This window comes from Lynx rufus, unplaced genomic scaffold (genome assembly GCF_022079265.1).
Source record: "Lynx rufus isolate CCGP_SWC_20201006 ecotype Redwood Valley unplaced genomic scaffold, mLynRuf1.p SCAF_18, whole genome shotgun sequence".
NCBI lineage: Eukaryota > Metazoa > Chordata > Mammalia > Carnivora > Felidae > Lynx > Lynx rufus.
Genome location: NW_025814832.1, coordinates 15,836,037 through 15,861,770, shown reverse-complemented (window position 1 = coordinate 15,861,770; position 25,734 = coordinate 15,836,037). Strand labels below are relative to the sequence as shown.

Below are 25,734 nucleotides of genomic sequence, written 5' to 3'. Positions count from 1 at the left end.
CACTAGGCTTGGGCATGGGAAAAAACAAAAATAAGACATAGCCCTTGATGAGCTCATGGTCTGATTGGGGAAACAGACATGAAAACAGTGATATGTGATATGAGTGGAGTACAACGGGAGGACAGAAAAATGAATGACCTAACTTTGCGTGGAGAAATCTGCTACACTTCACAGAGAAAGCAAAATTTGGCCTGGCTGTTGAAGAACGAATAGTTCATCAGGCAGAGAGAGCACTGCATAAGAGGATGTGAATAGAGGCAAGGAATTGTGGACCAGCCCTGCCATTAGAGGGGCAGAGGCTATGACTCTGTCTCAGGATATTGCTTCATGTCCCAGAGAAGGCCCCAGGCTTTGCTGCAAACCAAAGGGCTTGGGAAATAATTTCTGCACTGAGCATGATGATAAGAATGTGGATAAATATCCAAACATCACAGAAGCCTCTTGGTGACCTCTTACACCTGAAGCCCTATGTCTTCCACCCTCCACCCTGCTTGGCTCTGGCTGCAGACAGTGTCCCTTCAGGATCTTTTAGCATACCTTTTTTTCCAGCGCAGTGGCATAACCTTTCATTTGCCTGGCTCTGCTTTCTGTCCCACATCCTTCCTTCACACACACCAGGGAAGTTGGCCAAGACATGGAAAATAATTTGGCTTTGGCCTTGAGGTCTCTCCCTGCCTTCCCAGTGAGAGGAGTATGAGGGGGAAGGGGGTCCAAGGAAGGGAGAAGAGAAATGAGCATGGAAGTTGATTTTCCTGTTTAGATTTCTCAACTGTCATGTCTTCAACTATGATATTTCTCTTCCTCTATCTCAGATGATGTCTTTTTTCATAGACTAACCTTTTACTTTTGTTTTTAATTTATTACAAAATACATCAGTCATTGAAAGAGCAGTATAATGAATACTTGTGTGCCCATCAGCCCCCTTTAAAAATCAATGATATAGTTGTTGCTAGGGGAAGAAGGAAAAGGGAGTTGGTCTTTAGTGGGTATAGAGTTTTAGTTTTGCAAGATGAAATAGTTCTAGAGATCTGCTGTACAACAATATGAATATACTTGTCACTACTATGTACTGTATGGTTAAAAATGGTTTAAAACAGGGGTGCCTGGGTGGCTCAGTTGGTTAAGTGTCCTACTCTTTTTTTTAATGTATTTTTTAATGAATAAATAAATAATAAATAAATCCTATTTATTTTTGAGGAAGAGAGAGAGACAAAGCGTGAGCAAAGGAGGAGCAGAGAGAGACACAGAATCTGAAGCTGTCAGCACAGAGCCTGATGTGGGGCTCGAACTTCTGAGCCAGAAGATTATGACCTGAGCAGATGTTAGCCAACTGGGCCACCCATAATTGTCCTATTCTTAATTTCGGCTCAGGTCATGATCTCATGTTTCTTGAGTTCAAGCCCCCAAGTTGGGGCTGTCAGTGCAGAGCCTGCTTGGGATTCTCTCTCTCCCTCTCTTTCTGCCCCTCCCCTGCTCTCTCTGCCCCTCCCCTGCTCTCCCTGTCCCTCCCCTGTTCTGTCTCTCAAAATAAATAGATAAAAACTTTTAAAAATGGTTAAGATAATAAATATTACACTACACGTTTTTACTAGAATTAAAAAAAAATATATCAATGATACATTTTACTCCAAACCCATCATGCCCTTTATATGCCTGAAAGGGAAGATTTCTGGCTGGCTCAACGTTCTCCTCGAATTACAAAGAGGAAGACTATGGTTCTACTCGGGATCATAGAAGTGTAAGAACAAGATCCCATCGAGGGTTAAGCCATTTGAAAACTCCTCTTGGAAATAAATGAAAGTGCCCAGGAGAATCTTGGCCAGAGAGGTACTTATTCATACCTTGCCTTTTTTTCTAGAGTTAGCTTACAAAAAGTACATTCAACAAGATAAAAATTTTTAGAGGAATCATAAAAGGACAGAGGGAAAGACTGGGGAAGTGTGGCGGAGACCAAAATTACCTGGTCCAGATATAGTCCTCTTCTGGACTGGCCTAATTCAAGGGGAGAGTATCCAAGAGGGTGTCCATAAGACCACCTAGGTGGCCTCTCAGGCAAAGCTCCAGAACCACAATTTCTCTTAGGAAGCTTCAAGTAGATATGGAGGGAGCAGCCAATCTGAGATGTTCTCCCTGGTGTGTTTCTGGAATCCAACCAGTGAATGCACACTGATGGAAGAACCCATGCCCACCTGTGAAATCTGAGGGGCCTGTCGAGAACATGATACAAACAAATGATCATTCATCTCATGCCATGGGTGCTTCCTGGGGCTGGAGCCAGAATCTCCTCAAAACATATTTTGGTTCAGGGGCACCTGGATGGCTCAGTCAGTTAAGCATCCAATTCTTGATTTCAGCTCAGATCATGATCTCACAGTTGGTGATTTTGAGCCCCACATCAGGCTCTGCGCTGACAGTGCAAAGTCGGCTTGGGATTCTGTCTCCTTGTCTCTCTCTGCTGCTCCCCTGCTCCTATGTTCACTCTCTCTCTCAAAATAAATAAATAAACATTTTTTAAAGGTATTTTGGTTCTATACCACCAAACCTCATGAACACTCTACCCCCCAAAGCCCCTCATCAGCCAACAAAGCTGCAGGTATTTTTGTCTGATGATTTACATTCAGGGTTAAAGCTCACAATGAAGGGGTTAATCTAAGATCTGGAATCTCTCCAGGCAGCCTGGGGCACAGCTGTGGGCCCAGGGGAGCCCTGAGCTTTGTCACAACTTTCATTCGTGTGCTCCCATCAAATTGGCTCTTTGAGGAAGGGTAGAAGCCCTTGCTGGTTTCTGAAGGGAGGAGCTGAGTGCCTGCTTCTCAGGCATGCTCCCCGGATGCAATACATCCCCAGGGGAAGGAAGGAGGGGAACTCCAAAGACCTGTTCCAGGTTTGGTAACAGCATTTCTCACACTTGTGACAAGACAGGTACAAGATCTCAGGTCACAGGCTATCAGGGCAGAATCAGACATCCTGTATCAGTTGGCCCTCACTTGCCAGGACAGGGGCCCAGAGACGTTAAGTAACCTGCCCAATGTCACAGAGCTAGTTGTAGGAAATGCAGAACTTTAACTCCAGATCTCCTGACCCTGAAGCCTGAGTTCTTTCCCTTCCAGCCCTGCTTCTTTCCATGTCTCCCAATAGCAGGCATGGGTCTGCACAGATGATTGATGCTAACTTAAGTTATTGTAGTTTCCCCACCTCTACTCCAATATTAGGGCATCTGCTGTTCCCTGGGCTTTTTATGCTTTACCATCCCTTTCTGTGACTCCGTCCCTCCCATGGGGGCTCTACAAGGCTCATATCTGATCCTGGGTCTCGTTTCAGCAATGCAAGCCCTCCATCTCTCAGTCCTCTTAGCTTTCCTGACCTTGCTTCAGGCTGCAGCATTGGCCACAAATGGTAAGTGTCTCCATATTGAATTCCTGGGGCTGCTGTGACAAAGGATCACAACTGGGTGGCTGAAGACAACAGAAATGTATTCTACAGTTCAGGAGGCTAGAAGTCCAAAGTCAAGGTGTCAGCAGGGTCCTAAAGTCTCTAGAAGGGAATCCTTCCTTGCCTCTTCCTGGCTTCTGGTGGCTCCAGCAATTCTTGGTACTCCTTGGCTTATAGCTACATCAGTTTAATCTCTGCCTCTCTTCACATACTTCTCTGTGTGTATCCTGTGTGTTCTTTTGCTATAAGACCACCAGTCATTGGATCTAGAGCCCACCCTAATCCTGTACCTTTATGACCTTATCTGAATTAATTACATCTGCAGAGATCCTATTTCCAAATAGGGTCACATTCTGAGACATGTATTTTGGGGGGACACCATTTAACTCACCACACCCCACCTCCCATGCTCCAGACCCCAATACAAGTGAGAACAAGAATTCCTACCACTCCTTCTCTACCTCAGGGCCCTGGTGATCAGCTAAGCCCTTTGATGGACACTTACGTGTCTACCTCACCAAAACCCAGAAAAATCCCCACAGCCCAGTAGCCCAAGCCGACCTGAATGGTCACACACCTTAATCCCATCCCTGGGTATTCTAGTGGACCTCTGAAGAGCAATTCCGACATCTTATCAAGGATCAGAGAGCATTCTTCCCATTCTATTCTTTTTCTCCTTGAGGATTCTTGTGAATGTTTCCTAATCTCAATCTTCTGCCTGCTTGGATTTGAGGGGTGAGGGTAATGGCTGAGAAAGAGGGAGACAGAAGCAGAGGGTATCTCAAAGGAATGGTGTCAGATACTCTGCTCCTTGTCCCTCCTCCTCCAAGCACGGGCCACCATGACTGCTGCCATCTCTGATGCTGTGAATCAGGTCAAGGTCCAAGTCAACAAGGCCTTCCTGGATTCCAGGACCAGGTACGTGAGACACAGACACAGCGTACTTCCCTTGCTAGGCTTCCGGTTAATGACGAGCACATCTAGGCCAGCCCTGACAAGCCAGTGAGAAAGCAATCATCCAAACTGTGATACCACCCCCCCCCCCAACTCTGAGTGTGTGACAAATAGGAGTCTTAAAATCCTTAGCCTGTAAATTACCTTGAAGAGGATGCCTAATCTAATCCTGGAAGCACTTTCTTCCACATGGCTGGATATTTCCTTGGGTCATGCATTACAGAGTCTCAGAAAGCCTGTTGGTAGAATTTCTCCATTCATTCAAATAATATTGACTGACATAAGCCCGGTTCCCTAGAAGCAGAACCTGAGACATGGATTCATGGGCAGGTGACTAATTAAGAATTACTCTTGGGAGAGCTGTAAATGAAGTGAGAGGGCAAAGCTGGAAAGGTCAAAGAAGGAAGTTAAGCAAGGATTGGCTCAGTAATCACACAAGGGTACAGGTGTGAGCCATCAGCAACTACACCCAAAGCAGCTAGGGGGCGCAGCACCCCAATGCCATAAAAAGATCCAAGGGCACTTGGAGACCCCACAGCCCACCAGCAGAGTCAGCCACCCTCGAACCACATGTTAGGGGCTGGGATCTTTGAAATAAGCAATGAAAACTGGGTCCCAGCTCTCAGGATGCCCATCAAGCTAGAGGCATACAGACAAGAATAACCACTGTGTTGAGCAGAAAACAACCTTATTCCTTCCTCTTGCTGTCCCTTTGCACTAGAATTGGGGCTTCCTTCCTCCTTGGCCCTTGAATGACTTTTAAGCAGTTCCATAACTGTTTTTTTTACTTTTAGAAGACAAGAGGTACTCCAGCCACTTCTAGTCCCAAGAACAGTATCCTTTCAGGAACTTAAATGTCAGCGTAAGAAGACAAAGCCTAGAGCTTCCTACATCCCTGGGCTCAGAGCTGCTTTATTAGGTTTATAATGAGAAATGGAACACGGTCTGCTAGTTCCTCCTTCCTGGGTTCTTCCCAATCCCCCAACACAGGTTTCTGACTCCTCAGGGTTAAGCTGGGGGGAGGGGGGGTGGAGGAGAGATAGCAAAGGGCAAGGTCTAAGTCACCTCACAACTTAGTGCCCTGAAGGGGTCAGAAGGTCTTCCCCACCTTGGGCACTTGTTGGCTGTCTCAGAGATTCTGCTGCCAGCTCCCTGACCCAGAGAAATTTCTGGCCAGTAGCTTACAGCTCCAACCTTCAGTACAGAAGCATCTGGCTCACTTTCTCACCTCCCCACACCCTCTTGAGCCAGGTGACTTTTAAGGAGGCTCCAGAAGACTACAAGCTTCACCCTGCTGCTGGAGGATATACAGATCCCGTGCAGTGTGGCCCTGTCTGGCTTACTCTGTTAAGTGCGTGGTGCCAGCCTCCACCCCTGTAGGCTCTTTGGGCAGGTATCAGCCACTGGCCATGACTCTAGCCCACCTCTTAAGTCCCTTATCACTAGAATTAAAGCACAGAGGAAGCCCCATGGTGGCAGTAGGGAAGTACTTGGTATTTCAGTAACTATCTCCAAACAAAAATTCTCTCTCCCTCCTTAACTTCAATCCTTTTATAGCCCCAAGGTAAGGATACAGTAAAGGCCACAAAATCAGTGTTCATCACCTCCTTTGCAAGCTGTGCACTGACCAGCCATGCTTTGGACTTCATTCCTACTGGTTACCTCTTGGACTTAGGGGCCTCATGGAGACATAAAGAATCACACATAACCATCTTGTTACACAAACAATCCAATGAAGGAAATAAACAAAGCGATGGTTGCTACTCTAGGCCAGGGATCAGGGAAGCCTGATGGAGGATGAGAAGCAGCCAGCCATGTAGAGAGCCGGGAGGATAGCATCCCAGGGACTGGGAAGGACAAAGGCAAGGGTGCTGAGGCGGGAAAGAGCTTAGGGTGCTCGGGAAACAGAAAGAAGCCCAATGCTGGTGGAGGTGGTAGACAGGGAGGAGCACACGTGCAGGTAGGCCAGAGAGGTGGACGCTAAGGGCCATAGAGTCAGAAAGCAGATTAGAGGTTGCTGGCGGAGGAGGGCAGGGGAGGAATTGGAAGAGACTGCTTAATGGGTATAGGGTCTCCTTGGGGGGTGATGAAAATGTTTTGGAACTAGGTACAGGCAGTGATGGCACCACAATAGGAGTGTGTGGGCAATAAGCAGATGGATTCATCCATGTCCCAGGGTAAGCAGAGTGCCATGGTCTGCTTTTCACTCTAAGTGCGCTCCAGCAGCCATGTGGGGAACAGACAGCAGGAGGTGGAGAGAGATGGGGAGTGGGGCGGGGCCCTGGTCAGGAGGCTGCTACAGCCGTCCAGATGAAGGCGACGGTGGCTAGGATGAGGGTGGAGGCCTGGAGATGGGTAAAGACTTCTTCCCAAACCCTGGCTGATCCCACGGAGCCCAGCCCTGAGCAAAGCAGGAGGGATCCCGCATTCAGGCGGGAGAAACACGCAGAGCCCAGGGCACAGGAGGAAGGAAGGAGCACGCAGAACCTTGCGTGGGACCTTCCAGGTGGAGCCCTGGAAGGCCCAGCAGCACACCTTGTTTATTGGGTGGGGGACCCTTTGGGCCCTGGCCCATGAGGACGGTGGCGCTGACGCTAACACATGTGTGTATTCCACGCCAGATACAGCTCAAGTCCTTCCTCCCCCAAACCGTATGAAATGCTAAATTGAACTACAATGAAATAGCTTGTTTTTGAGGTCAAAATGATCAAATAGCATGGCTCAACGAAATGTCGTTATTTCATTTTATGGATAAGGAAGCTGGGTACAGAGAGGTTAAGTAACTTGCCCAAGGGCACATAACTAGTAAGTGGCAGTCACAAGTCAAACCAGCCAATGTTCAAATCTTGCTTCCTAAGCCCCAACTCCAGGTGAGTACGGGCCCACAGAACTTTCTGTGATGGTTTTCTGTATTGGGGCCATCCAATACAGGAGCCAGTAACTATGTGTGGCTGTTGAGCACTTAAAATGTGGCTAGTACCAGTGAGGAACTGAATTTAATTTAATTTTAATGAAGTTCCATTTAAATAGCCACTTGTGGCTGGAAGTTACCATACTGGACAGTGTAGCCCTCCTGGCCACTGGGCCACGCAGTCTCTTGCAACAGCAGCAAAAAGACAGTCTGGCTTACTGTCTTGGGTCTTTTTAATTGAGGTTAGGGGAGGCTGGTCGGGGGTAGGCCTGCCAAGTAGAGCGCAATCATCCCAGTCATCCTTGTCCCTGTCCCACCTGCCCAGGAAGTCCCTCAGACTGAGACACCATGCCCCCTCACCCTGGAAATAGTTAAGAACCTAACCTATAGATCAGGCCAGCTGTTGCAGCCAGTGAACTGTACCCCAAAAGCAGAGCTGTCTTTTGTGAGAAGCTGAGCAACTTCCAATATTTCAGAGTCTCAGAGCCATAGATATCATCCCACGGAACCCTTCCTCCCACATGTGTGGAGACTGAGGCACGGGGAAGGGGTGGTGGATTCTCATGGAGGCACTTTCCTAACACCACCTTGCACTCAGTCATCTCTGTGTTTGTCCCAAACTTCTTAGTAGCAGGGATTTGGGCTTCTCCCTTTACACATGGGAAATTAAGAATAAAAAGGCTGAACATCTTGCCCCCAAAATGGTCAGCAAGAGGCTGGACGCTACAGCCCACATCGAAGCAAACTCCACGCTAACTCCAGGGCTAGCTGCAGTTAAGGATGTTTCCATGGGAAGAACTGAAGGCCCCTAGGCTTGTTATCTCTAGAATTCTCTTGTTATTTCTAAACTCCTACATGACAGGAGTTCCTCAGTCTGAGTCAGGACATCCTGGGCTTAGGTGTTTTTAAGTTTCTCTAATTAATTCTGACCCAGCCAGCACAGCTACAACCCTCTGATTCTAATTCAGGAAGCGCTCACCTCCATCTGCCTGCCCTTTCTCAGAACCAGACCCAACAAAGCTTAAAGACACACTGTAGCTTCCTCCTCCCAGAAGAGATTTTCCAGAGGCATCAGAAAGGAAATGAGAAAGATTCTGAGAGCGCGGGAGTGCTTGTCTCCTGCCCGCACTGCCGCCACACCCGGTGGCTCCTCCCCAGACACACATCCCTTCACACCCCTTCTAAAGCTTCAGAGCTGGAGGGCCCAGTCTTGACTCTCCTGTCGCTCTCCATTGTAGGCTAAAGGCCGCCATGAGCTCAGAGGCACCCACCACTCGACAGCTCTCGGAGTACCTCAAGCATGCCAAAGGCCAGGCGCGCACAGCCATCCGCAACGGGCAGGTGTGGGAGGAATCCTTAAAGAGACTGAGGCAGAAAGTGGCCTTGACCAATGCCACAGGTACAGAAAACCCACTGACCCTCTGATGGCGGGAAGGGGCCATGACCCCGCAGGAGAGAACAGGAGTCACCAAAAGCTGTATCCCCTATTAGGAGCACCTCCTTGGCTCTCCCTGCTCAGATTCGTGGGCTTGCAGAGCAAGGAGGGGCTGAGGGGACAGCTGTGCCAGTATGGTTTTGTTTTATTTTGTTTTGTTTTGTTTGCAGAGAAAGGAACTCAAGCCCAGCAAGGTCACACTGCCAACTCCAAATAAGGGGACATTCATGCTCTTTGTGTAATGCCATCTGTAAAGCCTCTGTCCAGAGGAAGTACTAAAGTCAACAAACATGGGCTCCCTGTCCCAAACCACAGTGTCACCACTACTGTGCTTTATGTCTCCATAAAGGAGACATGTAAGCCACCTGTATCAGGGGGATTTACTGGGATTATGTCACAGGAGATGAGATTTCCATCTTGTCTTGCATAATATGGAGCTGAAACAATGAGGTGACGGATTGATTGTGATCTCCAACCTGTCCACTCCCACCCCTACCAAATGTCACAGCTTCTGGAGGGTCAGGGAGGAAGGGGCTTGGTCCCAACCAGAGGAAGGGGCTGCAAGTTCTTCCTGGGAAAACAGCAGGTCCAGGAAGATAGCAGGCTTAGGACTTGAGCAAATTCCAAAGTTCCAAAAGAAGGAAACTGGGATGAGGTAGGGAGAAATAGGGATCACTTTAGACTCTGAGACTCAAAAGGTACAGAGGGTTGCACCCCTGCCCCTGCCAACCTTCACAGATGGTCCCCTGAGGAAGCCCCCATAGAGCAAGATTCCCTTGCTTCTCTTTCATGCAGGCACCAGGATGGATCAGAGACTGCTTTAGGAGGTTAGCAGTTCTCTCCTTTCTGTGCCAGCACGGGAGCCTCTGCTGCGTAAAGCCCCACTATGTTACTCCTCCCAGGACCACAGCGCCCCTCACTTAAAAATGACCTGTCCCGGGGCACCTGGGTGGCTTAGTCGGTTGAGCATCTGACTTTGGCTCAGGTCATGATCTCGTGGTTCGTGAGTTGGAGCCCCACATCGGGCTCGCTGCTGTCAGCCTGTCAGCACAGAGCCACCTCTTCAGATCCTCTGCCCCTCCCCCACTTGCCCTCTCTCCATAATAAACAGTTTTTAAAAATTACCTGTATCTTCCCAACATCTTCCTTATCTAGGTTCCTGCTTGCTTGGTACTTTAGATGTCAGTGAAGCTTTAGAAGAAGAAAAGCAGTCTTGTCAGACTAACTCCTACTAACATGTGCTTAACCTCTCAGGGGTATTTTCGTTCTAAAAGAAAGATCTGTTGATTCGAATGCCCTGATTAAAAAAAAAAAAATCACTAACAATGCTAGCAACTTTCACAGTTACTACCTGTGTGGCCTTGGGCAAGTCCCTTGAGCGCTGTGGTCTCAGTTTCTCATCTGTAAAATGGGAATTAAACCTCTTACCTCAATGAGTTGTCAGGATTAAACAAGAAACCACCTGAGAAATGCTTACCTAAAACAGACAAATGCATTCCCAGAAAAGTAAGTTCCCCTCTGCTTTCGGTTTCCTGCCTCCCCCGCCGTGCCTCAGAATGGAGAAAGAACTCGGCCCCTCTGGCGTCCCTTCTGTTTCAGAACCTAGCCTGGACTTGACTGCACTGTCTTGGGAGGTGGGCTGTGGTGCCCCCGTTCCTGTGGTGAAATGTGACAAGGACAATCCTTACCGAACCATTACAGGAGACTGTAACAACAGGTGAGGGGGCACGGGCAGTTGTCGGGGGCGGCCCAGCTAGGGGCTTTGCCGCTTGGCCATTCCCGGCAGAAGCCCCGCTGCCTCCCCCTCCCGGGCCTGCGGCCCACCGGAACCCGTTCATATTGGACCCTTCCCGAGCTCCCCGTCTTCCAAAGAGGCCGCCGTAGTCCCGCGCCTTCAGAGCGGACGCAGTTCAGCGACCCCCCTCCCCGTCTGAGAGGCGCCTCCCCCGCGCCCCCTTTCCCTCGGGCGGAGTCCCGCCCCTTCCCTACGGGTCCCCCAGGGCTTTGGAGAAGCGGAGCCCGGAGCGCGGGCCGAGGCTGAGGGCGCGTCTTGCTCGGTTTCAGGAGGAACCCCGCTCTGGGCGCCGCCAACAGGGCGCTGGCGCGCTGGCTGCCCGCCGAGTACGAGGACGGGCTCTCCCTGCCCTTCGGGTGGACGCCGGGGAGGACGCGGAACGGCTTCCCGCTCCCGCCGGTGAGGGCGGGCCCGGGGTGCGCGCGAGCCCCGAGCGGGAGGGTGCAGGGGGAGAACCCAGAGAGGACGGGAAGCGCCCCCAAACGCGCACGGAACGGAAGAAGAAATAGGTGGGAGGGCGGAGGTGCGAGGTGGGGCCCGCAGCCGGGGAGAGGTGGAGACTTGGACGGGCTCGGGCCGTGCTCCCCTAAGTGCCACTAGAGGGCAGCGGAGCCCGGAGCCCAGCCACGTGGTGGTCACGTCCCAGCTGCCCACAGGCCAGATACCCTGGGGTCTCCCAGGCAGATGGCCTCCCTGCCCCATCCTGCCCGCGCTTACCCCGCCCCGGCCCCTGGGGTGCATCAGCTGTTGTTTGCCCGGAGGTCCTATCTGTTGGCCTCTTCTGAGTTGGCAGCCCCTCCCCCAGAGCCCCTCTCCTCCTCCCAGACACCTGGCACCTCCCTGTCGCTTCACAAGCAGCCTGTCTTTGTTTTCCCTTTTCCATAGTGGAAAGGGCACTGGCCTTGCAAGCCATCAATTCCCGCTGACGTGTGTTCAGTCCCATCCCTACTATCCCCTTTTGTAGCTGCAGGCCCGTTGGAAATTGGCCTCACCTCTCCAGTGTCCTCACCTTCAGAAAAGGTGTAATGCCACCCACCTCACAAACTTGTCATGGGGATTAAATGTACCTGTTATACCCTGGGTGTTCAATAAAACTGCAGTTGAATCTGACTCCTCAAAGCACTTTTTCCTCCAATCCTTCCTCCCCTTCTGTCTCCATCTGTAGGCCCGCGAGGTTTCCAACAAGATTGCAGGCTACCTGAGTGAGGAGGGTGTTCTGGACCAAAACACGTCCTTGCTGTTCATGCAGTGGGGTCAAATTGTGGACCATGACCTGGATTTTGCCCCCGACACCGAGCTGGGGAGCAGCGAGTACTCCAAAGCCCAGTGTGACAAGTACTGTATCCAGGGAGACAACTGCTTCCCCATCATGGTAGGCCCCTGCAGCTGTTGGTGACAAAACCCCTGCCTCCCTGACGTAGCAGGGTACCTCATGGTAGATCTCGAATGCTGATTTGACAGCTTCCCAAGCCTCACCCATCCATTCATTCACTCATCCATTTATTCAATAAATAGACATTAATCATCGACTCCGTGCCAGGCATGGCACTAAGCACTGGGGATTCAAAGGTGAATAAGACACTGTTCCTTTCCTCAAGGACAAAGAGCCTGTGTGGGAAATGGACAAGTAACCACTAATGGTGAAATTGGGAAGCTCTGGGGAGGGGCGGGTCGTCTATGTGCCTGGCCCAGCAGCATTGGCATCACTTGGGGACTTCTTAGAAATGTAAAATCTCAAGCCTCATCCCAGACATTGGGAAACAAAATCTACATTATACCAGGATCCCTAGGAGATTCGTTCTATACACAGTGAAGTTTGTAGAACGCTGCTGTAAGTCATCGGGGTCTTTGACGGCTGCTCCCAGAAAGAGCTGCAATTTGATGGATGAATCAGAGTGAGAGCAGGGATTTGTGGGGATTTCCAGCAGGAAGAGAGAGGCACTTGCAATGGTGCCCCATTTTTTTCTTATTTTACAGTTAGATAGTGATTTATTCACTCAAACAAATCAAGGCTCTGTGCTGTGGTGTAAAGAACACGGACTGTGGAGAGAAGTCAGTCTAGATCTGAATCCCATATATTTCCCTTCCTGTTTACAAGTTCTGGAACAAATTACTTAACCTTTCTGAGCCTCGATTTTCTCACCTGTAAAATGGAACTGAATTATCTACCTTACATTTTTTGAGGACCAAAGTGAGATAAAGTATGCATAATGCATAGCACATGTTAGATCCAAAATAAATAAGTGGTAGCTGTTTTTAGTAATTTTTTTATTGTTTATTTCTTTTGAGAGAGTGCATGCAAGCAAATGGGGGAGGGGTCAAGAGAGAGGGAGATAGAGAATACCAAGCAGACTTGGACTCAGGGGCTCATCACAGTGTTCATTGGGGGGAGGCTTAATGGAAGGGGGGAGTTTGTGAGGGAGGACTCGTGCGGGAAGGGCTCAGTGCTGGACTCGACCCATGAACCACGAGATCATGCCCTGAGCCAAAATCAAGAGTCGGTCGCTCAACTGACTGAACCCCTCAAGTACTCCGTTCATAGTAGTTATTAACAAAGCCTTTCCTATTTCTTGTCCTGCTTCCCTGTCCAGGGATCTCAGGACTCCCTCCCCACCAAAAATTTGGAACCTCTGCTATAAAAGAGTGAATGATTCCCCTCAGACCTTTTACACAGTGGGATGTAATGAACTTCAGGGCATTGTGGCTCAGGATGTATAGTGTCAGCAGGAGGCATCTGGAATCAGTGTCTGGTCCCAGGGTCCCAGGAGGGCTCCATCAGCATCTTTGCCAGCCGCATCCAGACCCACCCTGGGGAGAGGTTGCCAGATCCCAGCTGTGCCACCTCTGCCCAGTCACCCACCCCCCAATCTCTCTGCAGTTCCCTCCCAATGACCCCAAGGTGAAGACTCAAGGGAAGTGCATGCCTTTCTTCCGAGCTGGGTTCGTCTGCCCCACTCCACCTTATCAGTCCCTGGCTCGAGATCAGATTAACGCTCTGACCTCCTTCCTGGATGCCAGCCTTGTATACGGTCCTGAGCCCAGCCTGGCCAGCCGCCTTCGAAACCTCAGCAGCCCGCTGGGCCTCATGGCTGTGAACCAGGAGATCTGGGACCACGGACTGGCTTACTTGCCCTTTGACATCAAGAAGCCAAGCCCCTGTGAGTTCATCAACACCACGGCCCAAGTGCCCTGCTTCCTGGCAGGTGAGTCCAGGCTGGGAACAGAGGGGCCCAAGGACTGGGAGCAGAGAGAGACCAGAAAAACTGCAGGAGGCTGCTAGGTAGCTTCCAGAGAGGCTTTACTGCTGCTGCTTTCTGCATGCTTTCTGGAAAAATGCACACCAAGCCCCCACTGCCTCTGGCACTGGTCCAGGACTGGTAGAAGGGCCCGGATGAATACAGAATCTAAGAACATGTGTTCACCATCAAACAAACAAATAAACAAACAAAACAGTTAAATCCAGAGAAGCACAAATAAGAAAAACCTACCACCCACAAATGATCATTGTTAACATTTTTAATGCCCACCTTTCCAGGTTTTTTTAAATCATAGATACAGTTCTACATTGTTTTACATAATTGGGGTTATACTATCAGTTATGTTCTATAACCTGATGTCTTCACTTAATGTATCACATCATTAAATATTCTCCAGCATGATTTTTACTGGCTGCCTGATATTCCCTGACATACATTATCATGATTTATTTTCTCAATCCTATTTAGAAACACTTAAGTCATTTCTAGTTTTCCTGTTTTTTTTTATTTTTATGTTTTATTTTTTTATTTTAATTTTAATTTTTACTTTATTGTTTTTAGGTAATGAATATCCTTGTTGATGAATCTTTGCACTCATTTAAAAAAATTTTTTTTTTTTAAATTTTTTTTTTTTCAACGTTTATTTATTTTTGGGACAGAGAGAGACAGAGCATGAACGGGGGAGGGGCAGAGAGAGAGGGAGACACAGAATCGGAAACAGGCTCCAGGCTCTGAGCCATCAGCCCAGAGCCCGACGCGGGGCTCGAACTCACGGACCGCGAGATCGTGACCTGGCTGAAGTCGGACGCTTAACCGACTGCGCCACCCAGGCGCCCCTAAAAAAATTTTTTTTTTAAATTTTAAATTTTTTTTTTTTTTCAACGTTTATTTATTTTTGGGACAGAGAGAGACAGAGCATGAACGGGGGAGGGGCAGAGAGAGAGGGAGACACAGAATCGGAAACAGGCTCCAGGCTCTGAGCCATCAGCCCAGAGCCCGACGCGGGGCTCGAACTCCCGGACCGCGAGATCGTGACCTGGCTGAAGTCGGACGCTTAACCGACTGCGCCACCCAGGCGCCCCTAAAAAAATTTTTTTAATGTTTGTTAATTTTTGAGAGAGAGCACGAGCAGGGGAGAGGGGAGGAGAAGAGAGAGGGAGACACAGATCGGAAGCAGGCTCCAGTCTCTGAACTGTCAGCACGGAGCTCTATGTAGGGCTCCAACTCAGGAACTGCGAGATCATGACCTGAGCTGAAGTCAGATGCTTAACCGACTGAGCCACCTAGGCGCCCCTGGACTCATTTTTAATAATTTTATTAAGATAATTTGTTAGAAGAAGAAATTTTAGATTAAGAGGAATGCATATTTTTAAGGCTTTTTATAAACTTGGCACAAGGCCCCTGCTCCATACAACCTGTGCACAACCAAAGCCCCCCAATTCTGTTCATTCTGGGGGCCTCATGTCCTCCTGGTCCTCTTTGCCTTGGGCGCCTGGAGGTCTTTCCTCTTCCAAAAATCTACTCTGTCAGGATAACCCCCGCCCCCGCCCCACCCACCTGGACATGGCAGAAAGCCAGTCCATAGGCCCAGATCTCTTGGGTAGATCTCTTAGATTCTGTGTTCACACATATCTCACATCAATCCAGATACAAAACTGAGCCCTTTCCTGTTTTCCACAAAAATATCCGGTAAGACCAAGCATTTGGGAATTTAATAGACTTTTCCTAAAGATTAGAGGACACAAGAAATCCCCTTGTGACCACCTGGTCTTTTGCCAGTTAGCTGACCTCCTATCCTGTCATTCTCTTCTTTCCTTTCTTCCAAAGGCCCCCATCTCTAGATACTTCTCCCATTGTTACATGGACAAATTCGACCCTACCTAGGAACCTGCCCTCAAACTCCCATTCATAAAACTTTTCAAAGTTTCTCTCCACCAAAAGCCCTTATCTGTTTGTACTGCCCCATCTTAGAAGGAGTTGGGATTGTAATTAGCAAAATTTTCCTTTTTCATGTCATCTGTAGTTTTGAGCACAGTCTTGTGCAGTCAGCCTTCTTATCCCCGTTTTCACAGATACAGGGACTGAGGCTTAGAAATGCCAAGTAACTTGTCCAAAGTGACCCAGCTAAAAATCATGTGTGTGGAGCTGAGATTCAAACCTCTGAATCCCAACCCCCATCCCATTCCACTTGACTTCCCTTAGGTTAACTGGAAGGAGGGGCTTAGGAGAGGGTCCCTTGGGGGCACTATCATGTATTTCTTTGTGCAAGTTACTGGGTTTTGGGGCTACTCAGGGGGAACCAACCTTCCTGCCTTCTGGACTTTCAGGAGATTTCCGAGCCTCCGAGCACACCTTGCTGGCCGCTTCCCACACCCTCCTTCTCCGAGAGCACAACCGGCTGGCCAAAGAACTAAAGAGACTCAACCCTCACTGGGATGGAGAGAAGCTCTACCAGGAAGCCCGAAAAATCCTGGGAGCCTTCATGCAGGTACAGAAGCCCAGGAGCACTGCCTCCCTCACCCACCTAGCTTCTGCCCCCCCGCCCCGCCACCCCTGCTCTGCCCACAGCCACCCTCCAGCTACCTCCTCTGTGTTCCGCACCTCCTCTTCCCTTCTCCTCCGCTGCTTCCTTCCCACTGCCTCATTATTTCAGCCCTCCTTCTTGTTTCTCTAGCTTCTCTGCCTCAAAATGAATCCCTGAACTCAGAGTGTTGGAGAGTCATTTGTCTGTTGGTCACTCAGTGTGCCTGCCCAGATGCCACCATCACTGGGACCAAAGGCTCCGTCTCTCCTGGGACTGACTGTTGCAGAGCTCTTTGGGTTATTTCAGTTGGACTGTCTTCTTTTTCAATTCTCCACACCTAAGCCACATGTCACAGGCAGAGTCCATTGCTATTGTAGATTGGCTGATTGACTAACTAGAATTAACTGTGCATGTATTTTTTAAGCATTTTATTTTGAAATTATTATAGGTTCTCAGGAAGTTGTTTAAAAAAAAAAAACAGTACACACACCCAGCCTCCTCAGTGCTAATGTTTTTGCATAACTACGGTACAACATCAAAAGCAGGACATTAACATTGACACCAACCAAAGGTCTTATTCAGATTTCACCAGATTTAAATGCAATCATGCGTGCGTGCGTGTGTGTGTGTGTGTGTGTAGCTCTGTGCAATTTTATCACATGTGTAGTTTCATGTAACCACCACCACAATAAAGATACTTCACTCTCCCATCACCTCAGGACTCCCTCCTGCCCCCCTCTGATAGCCACATCCACCCTCCCCCTTCCCAGGTCCCTATCCCCTGACAATCACTAATCTGCTCTTCATCTGTACTGTTTGGTGAATGTTACCTAGATAAAACCATGCAGTATGTATCCTTTTGAGGCTGGCTCTTTACATTCAGCATAATTGCCCTGAGGTTCATCCAGGCTGTTGTATGTGTACAGTCCCTTCCTTTTTGTTGCTGAGTAGTATTCCCTGGTTTGTTTAACCATTTACCCAGTGAAGGACATCTGGAGAGTTTCCAGTTTGGAGCTATTATGAATGAAGCTGCTATAGACATTCGTGTATACATTTCTTCATGCAAGTAAGTTTTCCTTTCTCTGGGAAAACTCTGCCCAAGTGCAGTGGGTCATATCGCAAGTCCGTTTCGAGTTTTAAAAGGAACTGCTGAACTATTTTCCGGAGTAACTGTACTATTTTATGTTCCCACCAGCAGTGTATGAAACATCCAGTTTCTCTGCATCCTGGTCGTGATTTGTTGTCATTGTTTTTTATTTTACTCTTTCTGATAGGTATGTAGTGTTATTTCATTGTGGTTTGAATTTGCACTTCCCTAACGGCTAATCATGTTGAACATCTTCTCCTGTGCTTATCTGCCACCTGTATATCCTCTGCAGTAAAATACCTGTTCATATATTTTGCCCATTTTCAGATGGATTATCTTTTAATGTTAAGTTTTGAGGGTTCTTTATATATTCTAGATACAAATCTTCCATCAGATATGTGACTTATATTTTCTCCCAATCTCTCATTTTCTTAACAGAATCTGTTGCAGAGTAAGAGTTTTTAATTTTAATGAGGTCCAATCAGGACACATTTTTTTTTTTTTCTCTCATGGGTTGGGCTTTTGTGTCAAATCTCAGAATTCTCTGTAGTCCTAGATCTCCAAGATTTTTATTGGGTTTTTCCTAAAGGCTTTATACTTTTATGTTTTCCACTTAAGGCCGTGATCCATTGGGGGTTAATTTTTGTATAATGTGTGAAGTTTAGGGTGAGGCTCATTTTCTTTGGCCACAGGATGTCCAACTGTTCAGCACCACTTACTGAAAAGGCTATCCCTCCTCTAGTGAATTGCTTTTGTTCCTTATCAAAAATTTTTTGGGCACATTAATATGAATTTATCTCAGAATTATCTATTCTATTCTGTTAATCTATGTGTCTATTCCTATACCAGCACCACAGTGTTTACTCTGGCTACACAGCAAGACTTACCATGGGGAACCATGATTCTTCCCACTGTATTCTTTTTCCAAATTGTTTTGGCTGTTCCAGGTCTGTCCCTTTCCTATATATTTTTAAATAAGCTTATCTACATCGACAAAAAAAAAAAAAAACCTTGCTGAGATTCTGATAGGAATTGTATCAAAACTATAGATTAATATAGGAAGAATTGACATCTTCACAACATTGAGTTTTCTAATCTGTAAATGCAGTGTGCCTAAGTGTTTAGGTTTTCTTTGCTGTACTTCATCAGCATTTGGTAATTTTTATCATACAGATCCTGTACATGTTTTGTTATATTTGTACCTGAATATTTCATTTTCTTTGGGTAAGTCATAAATGGTATTACATTTTTTCTGACCTGCCACTTGCTCTTTATCAGTGCATAAAAATGTAACTGATTTTTATATGTTGACCCTGGCCTTGCTGAGCTCAGTTTGGGGAGTCCTTCTTGTAGAATCCTTAAGATTTTCAAAAAAAAAAAAAAAAGATTTTCTATGCAATCATGTCATCTGCAAATAAAGACAGTTGTATCTCTCTTTTTGTAATCTATGTTTTTAAACGTTTTTTTCTCTTGTCCTATATCAGTGGCTATAATTTCCAGTACTGTGTTGAATAAGAGTGGTGAGAACTGGCATCCTTGTCTTCCTAATCCTAGAGGGAAAACATTCAATCTTTCACCATTAAGTATAATGTTTGTTGGGGTGCCTCAGTTGGTTGGGTGTCTCAGTTGGTTAAGTATCTGACTCTGGATTTCAGCTCAGGTCATGATCTCATGGTTCATGGGTTCGAGCCCCGCATCAGGCTCTGTGCTGACAGTGCAGAGCCTGCTTGGGATTCTCTCTCTGTTCCTCCCCTGCTTGTGGTCACTCTCTTTCTCTTCCTCTCTCTCTCAAAATAAATGAACTTTAAAAAAGTGTAATGTTTGTTGTAAATCTTCTGTGGATGCTCTTGATGAGGTTGAGGAAGTTCCACTCCATTCCTAGTGTATGGAGAGTTTTTATCATGAACAGACATTGAATTCTGTCTAAGGTCTTTCTTCATTAATAAGACTTTTCTTGTTTAGCCTATTCCGTTTGCTTCAGGTTTATTTTACTCTTCCTTCTGGTTTCTTTCAGCACTTGGAAAATGCTATGCCCCTTCCTTCTGGGCTCCATGGTTTCACATTGGTGTTCATTTGTAGATAATGTGTCGCTTCTCTTTGGTGATATTTAAGACTTTGTGTTTAGTTTCCAGAAGTTTAATTGTAATGCATCTTGGAGTACATTTCTTTGGGTTTATAATGTTTGGTATTCATTCAGCCTCTTGAATCTGTAAGTGTATGTCTTTCACCAATTTGGGGACGTTTCTAGACATTATTTCTTCAAATTCTTTTTTAGCCACCCCTTTCTTCTCTATGTCTGGGACTCCATTAATAGGAGTGTTAGCTCTTTTGTTATTGTCCCACAGAGCCCTGAGGTTCTGGTTTGTTTGAGATGTTTGTGTGTTTGTTTTGTTTATTTTCTCTCTGTTGCTTAGATTGAGTTAATTCTACTGATCTGTCTTTAGTTCTACCCTGTCATCTCCACTCTACTACTGGGTCTTCCTAACAAGTTTTAATTTTAGTTAGTATTTTTCAATTCTGCAGTTCCAATATTTTTTTTTATAAATTCTACTTCTTTGCTGAGATGGTCTGTTTTGTGTTTCAAGGTAACTTGTAATTGATTGTTGAAGCATTTTTATGACAACTGTTTTAAAATCTTTATCAGATCATCTCAGTACCTGATTCATGTAGGTATTGGCATCAATTGATTATCTTTCCATTCAAACTGTGGCTTTTCTGGTTCTTGGCATTATGAGTGATTTTTTAAATGATATCCTAGATACTTTAGTTATTATGTTAGGAGACTCAGGATCCTATTTAAGTCTGTTTGGGTTTAACATGTATGTCTGGCATACTTTTGTGGGCTTTAGTTCATATGACAGGTTTTTTTAAAGTTTTTTTTAAATTTATCTTTGAGAAAGAGAAGTGGAGGGGCAGGCAGAGGGACAGAGGATCTGAAGCAGGTTGTCTGCTGATAGCAAATAGCCCAACACAGGGCTTCAACTCACAAACCTGCTAGATCATGACATGATCCAAAGTCGGACACCCAACTGACTCAACCACTCAGGCGCCCCCCCCCCCCCCCCGTGACAGTTGTTTCCTGAGCCTTTGCAGTGCTATTCTGGTCTGCTTCATTCTTCTGGTGACTCTGGGGTTCACATTCAGTGCCTACTGATGCAGTCTGCAAGGCAGGAAGGCCCTTTCCTGGCTGCCTTCTGTTGCCCAGCAACCTTCTAGGGGAGCAGCAGCCACTGCACCTGGTCTCTTTATGGCTGTTGTGTGAAGAACAGAGAGATATGGGGTTTCACTGCTGCCACCAATGCAGGCATATCAGACCATCCACCAGCCTGAGTTGTGGACGGCTCAGAGCTTGGGTTGTGAAGTAGGTCTGGGGGCTCTCCACTAGGTTTCTGCTGGGTTCCCCCGTCCCAGTCCTTTGGAGAGAAAGAGCAGGCTCCCTTTGGCTCCTTTTGTGTATTCCTATTGGGGGTTCCAGGTTGCCAGGCTCTCCTGCACTCAGTCTGGGGGCATACAGGAACTCACTGTGCTGTCATTCCTCAAGTCCTGAGGTCGTCAGCCAGTCCACCTTCTTTCCAGCTTTGAAAGTCTATTTATGTTGTCTATGGAATAATTTCCAGAGTGTTTACGTATATTTAGTGTGGAAGATTAGGGGGAAATGAGTCTCCTCCATCTTGTTCTGGGACCAGAAGCCCCATGCACTTAGTTTTAACCATTAAAGAGAGACATCTCCCTTTATTTCTTCTCAAAAATCTCCATAATTCAATATTAATTTTTAAATTGGATCCAGAAATCTTGCTGCTGGAGATGTTTGTAGGAAATCATCCAAGGAATGAAAAGTATCTACCTAAAGATGATTTGAGTTAAGGTTTTATATTGGTTTGTTTGGGCTGCCATAGTAAAATATCATAGACTGATTAACAACAGGCTTAAACAACAGAAATTTATTTTCTCACAGTTCTGGAGGCTGCAAGACCACGGTAGCAGCAGGTTTTGTTTCTCCTGAGGCCTCTGTCCTTGGCTTGCAGATGGCCACCTTCCCTCTGTGTCCTCACATGGTCTTTCCTCTGTATGTGTACCTTCCTAGTCTCTCTCTCTCTCTTCTGATAAGGACACCAGTCCTAACTGGATGAGGGCCCCACTCTTATGATCTCATTTAACCTTAATTACCTCTTCATAGGCCCTATCTCCAAATACAGTTCACATTAGGGCTTCAACATATGACTTTGGAAGGGACACAATTCCATCTATAACACGAGCGGCCAGCAGAAAGAGTGTCATGATCAATTAGCAATGTCTGCTATGGTCACAGGAAGGGAAATGGGCACATATGCTATCCATTTGCCCTCCTAGATTTTTGAACACTCATCCCTCTCAGCTGAAGCTTCCTCCAGCCTCACTCTGTGGAGATTTAAGTGTTCTCTTACCCTTTCCTCATGATATGTATCCCCACCCCCTCCAGATTATCACCTTCAGGGACTATCTACCCATTGTGCTCGGTGATGAGATGCAGAAGTGGCTCCCTCCATACAGAGGCTACAACCAATCTGCTGACCCCCGAATCTCCAATGTCTTCACCTTTGCCTTCCGCTTTGGCCACACGGAGGTCCCCTCCACCATGTCCCGCCTGGATGAGAATTATCAGCCTTGGGGTCCAGAAGCAGAGCTCCCCCTGCACACCCTCTTTTTCAACACCTGGAGGATGGTCAAAGAGGGTACGTCCTTTTGGGGAAGCACTGTCACCGGGCAGTCTCACTCTGTGGCCCGCTTCTAGGGAAGCCTGGCGTAGAAGCCAGACTCCAGGCACTTCCCGCGTGACCTTGGGCAAGTGAATTCACCTCATTGAGCCTCATTTGTAAAATGGGAACGATGGTACCTATCTCACTAGGATATACAAAAAATTAAGTGGCATAAATGTGAGAGCACCCCACAATGGTTCCTGACACACAGGGAGTGGTCGATATATATCAGTTATTATTCTTTCTCTCCTCCTCTGGCCTCGAAGGTGCCTGGGCTTTCCCTGCCTCAGGCTTCTCTGACCCCTGTACAAAGAATTCATGAGCTTGGGAAATAAATTGCTCTTTCCTGCTCTCCTCTAGGGCTTCCTACCTCCATCACGTGCCAAAGGTTGGCCCCAGCTCCCCTTTACCTTGGGTTGGGCTGTGTCGCAACTGGCTTTACCTCAGGCCTCACAAGTCAGGGCCATTCTGTGTAGGCTTCCGCCACCTCTTCTCATACTTCCAAGTTCCAGGGGGGAACATATGGAAGGAGAAGGAGCTGGCTTTCTGAGCTAGAGCTCCAGAAAACTTCTGAAGCTTATAGGCAGGCCATTGCCCCAGTAATGCCTCTGTCTTCCCCACCCCAGGCCCCAGGCAGGCAGTCTGGACTGCCCTCCAACCCCAGCATACTCTGCAGGCTGCACCTGGCTCTTCTCTCCCGGCCTCCAACCTGTGATGTTCAGCTGGCCCTACTTTTACCTGAGAGGAAATGTCAGGTGGAGGGAGAGGGGCCAGCAGTGGAAGATAGCTTCACGCTACCCACATCCCCAGGACGACCTCTGGCTCTCCCTTGCAGGTGGAATTGACCCTCTGATCAGGGGCCTGCTGGCCAAGAAGTCCAAGCTGATGAATCAGAATAAAATGATAACAGAAGAGCTGCGCGGCAAGCTTTTCCAGCCCACTCACAAGATCCACGGCTTTGACCTGGCCGCCATCAACATACAGCGCTGTCGAGACCACGGGATGCCCGGTGAGTGGGCCTGAGGTCCTGCCTGGCCCAGGGAACTTTTAGCTTTTTTCTAGGGTTCCTGGGGACTCTCTTCCATTAACCCTAAGGATCTGACCAATTCTAAAACATAAGGCAGAGATACCAGTTTTTAAAATTCATTTTGTTCATCTGTGAAATGGCGTCTTCCATTTTCCCTAATGTGGAGACAAGAGAACATATCTGATACCATCTTGGAGCTCCTCAAATGAAAAAGAGATCAACAACTGACTTGTAAAACCAGTTTAAAATCCCAGAAAAGTCACAGACCTAGAGCAGCAATGATAAAGATAGTATATGTCTAGTGCCGATTCAGATGACTGATCAGTAGGGCCTGTGTTGAGATGAATCAGGAGAGGAGAATAGAGGGGCTCCTGGGTAGCTCAGTCGGTTCCAGCATCCAACTTGCGGTTTTGGCTGAGGTCATGATTTCATGGCTTCATGGGTTCAAGTTCCGCATTGGGCTCTATGCTGGCAGTGTGGAGCCTGCTTGGGATTCTCTCTCTCTGCCCCTCCCCCATTCATGCTATCTCTCTCTCTCAAAATAAATAAACTTAAAAAAGAGAGAGAAAGAGAGAGAGAGAGGACAATAGAGAGAAACCAATGACTATCGGACCTTTCTTTTATACCCATGAAAGGCAATTTAATGTAGTAATTAAGAGCCAAACTGCCTGGGTTCAAGTCCCAGCTGTGCCATTTCTAGTTATGTGACCTTAGGCAAGTTACTTAACATCTCTGTTCTTCAATTTACATATTTTTACGGCGCTTAGAATAGTGCCTGGACCCATAGTAAGCACCACATAACCTGCTAGCCCTCTCATGCCTGAAGTACCGCAAGTGTAAAACAATGGATCCCTGCCCACCCCGTCCCAAAGGCTAGGAGTCCAGACTTTCTGGGGCTGATGGAGCTGGGGCAGGTATGTCCCCAAGGGGGGCTGTGGTGAGAAGCTCCTGGGATGAGACAGCATCAGCCCCTCTGCCCTAGGGTACAACTCCTGGAGAAGCTTCTGTGACCTCTCACAGCCCCAGACACTCAAGGAGCTGGATGCTGTGCTGAAGAACAAGAGGCTGGCTAAGAAGTTACTGGATCTCTACGGGACCCCTGCCAACATCGACATCTGGGTTGGGGCGATTGCTGAGCCCCTGGTAAAGAGGGGCCGAGTGGGATCTCTCCTGGCCTGCCTCCTGGGGAAGCAGTTCCAGCAGATTCGTGATGGAGACAGGCAAGTGAGACCTTGTGAGGAAGGCAGGGGTGAGCAGACCCTTCTGCGATGTGGACAAGTCCTGTGTGAGGACTAGTCCAGACCTCAGAGTGTTCCCAGTGACCTCCTTCCTTCCCCTTTGGCACAGTGGGGAGGGAGGGGCCACCGCCTGAGCTGTGTGGACAGACCCTGCTTCTGTCTCTGCAGATTCTGGTGGGAGAACCCTGGGGTCTTCACTGAGAAGCAGCAGGACTCTCTACAGAAAATGTCCTTCTCACGCCTTGTTTGTGACAACACCCACATCACCAAGGTCCCACGGCACCCCTTCCAGGCCAACAACTACCCTCAAGGCTTTGTGGATTGCTCAGCCATTGACAAGCTGGACCTTTCACCCTGGGCCTCAGTGGAGAATTAGGGGCCCAGATTTCCCAGCCTCCCACACTGTGCAGTTTTGCTCCCTTTGGTCCATGATGCCATTTCAGGCAAGTTCAGTGACCCCGTCCCTTAGAGCTGCACACCCCATCCGGGCCCTTCTATTCAGCTGGGTTTCTTGACACTCACCAGATGCACACCTCGCTCAAAGCCAAGGCCAGCACCTCTGCCTTTCCAGCTCTTCCACCTGAATCCCACTGTTTCCATGCCATCCGCTCCCTGCAGCAAGTCTTGACTGAGGCCATGGTCTTTGCACTCTTAACTTTCCTCCTCTCCTTTCAAACTAGATTGTGAGCTCCTTGAGCCAGAGACTTCTGTCTGCTTCCCAGTGTCCCCCGTGCCATCAAGCATGATGCTCAGCACACAGCAAGGGCTCAATAAACATCTGATGATTGACTGATGATGGTGGCAATGACACTGTTCCCTTCCAAAAGCAGGCCTTGGGACCACTGCCAAATAAGCAACTAGATGTTTACAGTGCAGACACGTCTTACCACTAAGATGTGTGCACGGGTCTGTGGGGCGAGAAGGCATGGTTTGGTGAAATTTCAGAGTTCTCTAAGAAAAGTGGGAGGCAAGGGGATCCTGGGGAAAGAAGCAATGGCCGTAGATGAGGGAGAGGGTTTGAAGTGCCATCAAGGGGTCAAACAGAAAGGTTGTCCCAGCCTGGATAATCCTACAGCTAAAGTTGATTTTCCTTCCAGAAATCCTTCTGGGAAATACCTCCTTCTTCTAGGGCAGTCCTTGGAGCCTGTGAGATCTCAGAAGGGGCATGGCCAGAATGTTCCTTGTACCGCTGCCCAATACATGTTCATGTGTTCTTTTAAAATGACCCTCCGGGTAAGGTCAGCCCAGTCAGCACCTCCAGATCCCCTGACTGGTGGAGTGGATGGAGCCACCCTGTGGGAGGAGCCCAGGACCCCGAAGACTTGGCTGCAGTCCTGG

At 47.9% G+C, this 25,734-nt stretch overlaps 1 protein-coding gene across 1 annotated transcript; it reads left to right on the top strand.

The window, feature by feature from the left end:
- The first annotated feature begins 3,323 nt into the window (after nt 1-3,323).
- LPO (lactoperoxidase) lies at nt 3,324-25,125 on the top strand. Its single transcript, XM_047081117.1, has 12 exons — nt 3,324-3,396; nt 4,263-4,350; nt 8,536-8,696; nt 10,332-10,449; nt 10,797-10,926; nt 11,693-11,899; nt 13,406-13,730; nt 16,112-16,272; nt 21,855-22,107; nt 22,967-23,140; nt 24,141-24,378; nt 24,565-25,125. Exons 1-12 carry the CDS (start codon nt 3,324-3,326, stop codon nt 24,770-24,772), a joined length of 2,136 nt encoding a protein of 711 aa, XP_046937073.1. The 3' UTR covers nt 24,773-25,125.
- The last annotated feature ends 609 nt before the right edge of the window (nt 25,126-25,734 follow it).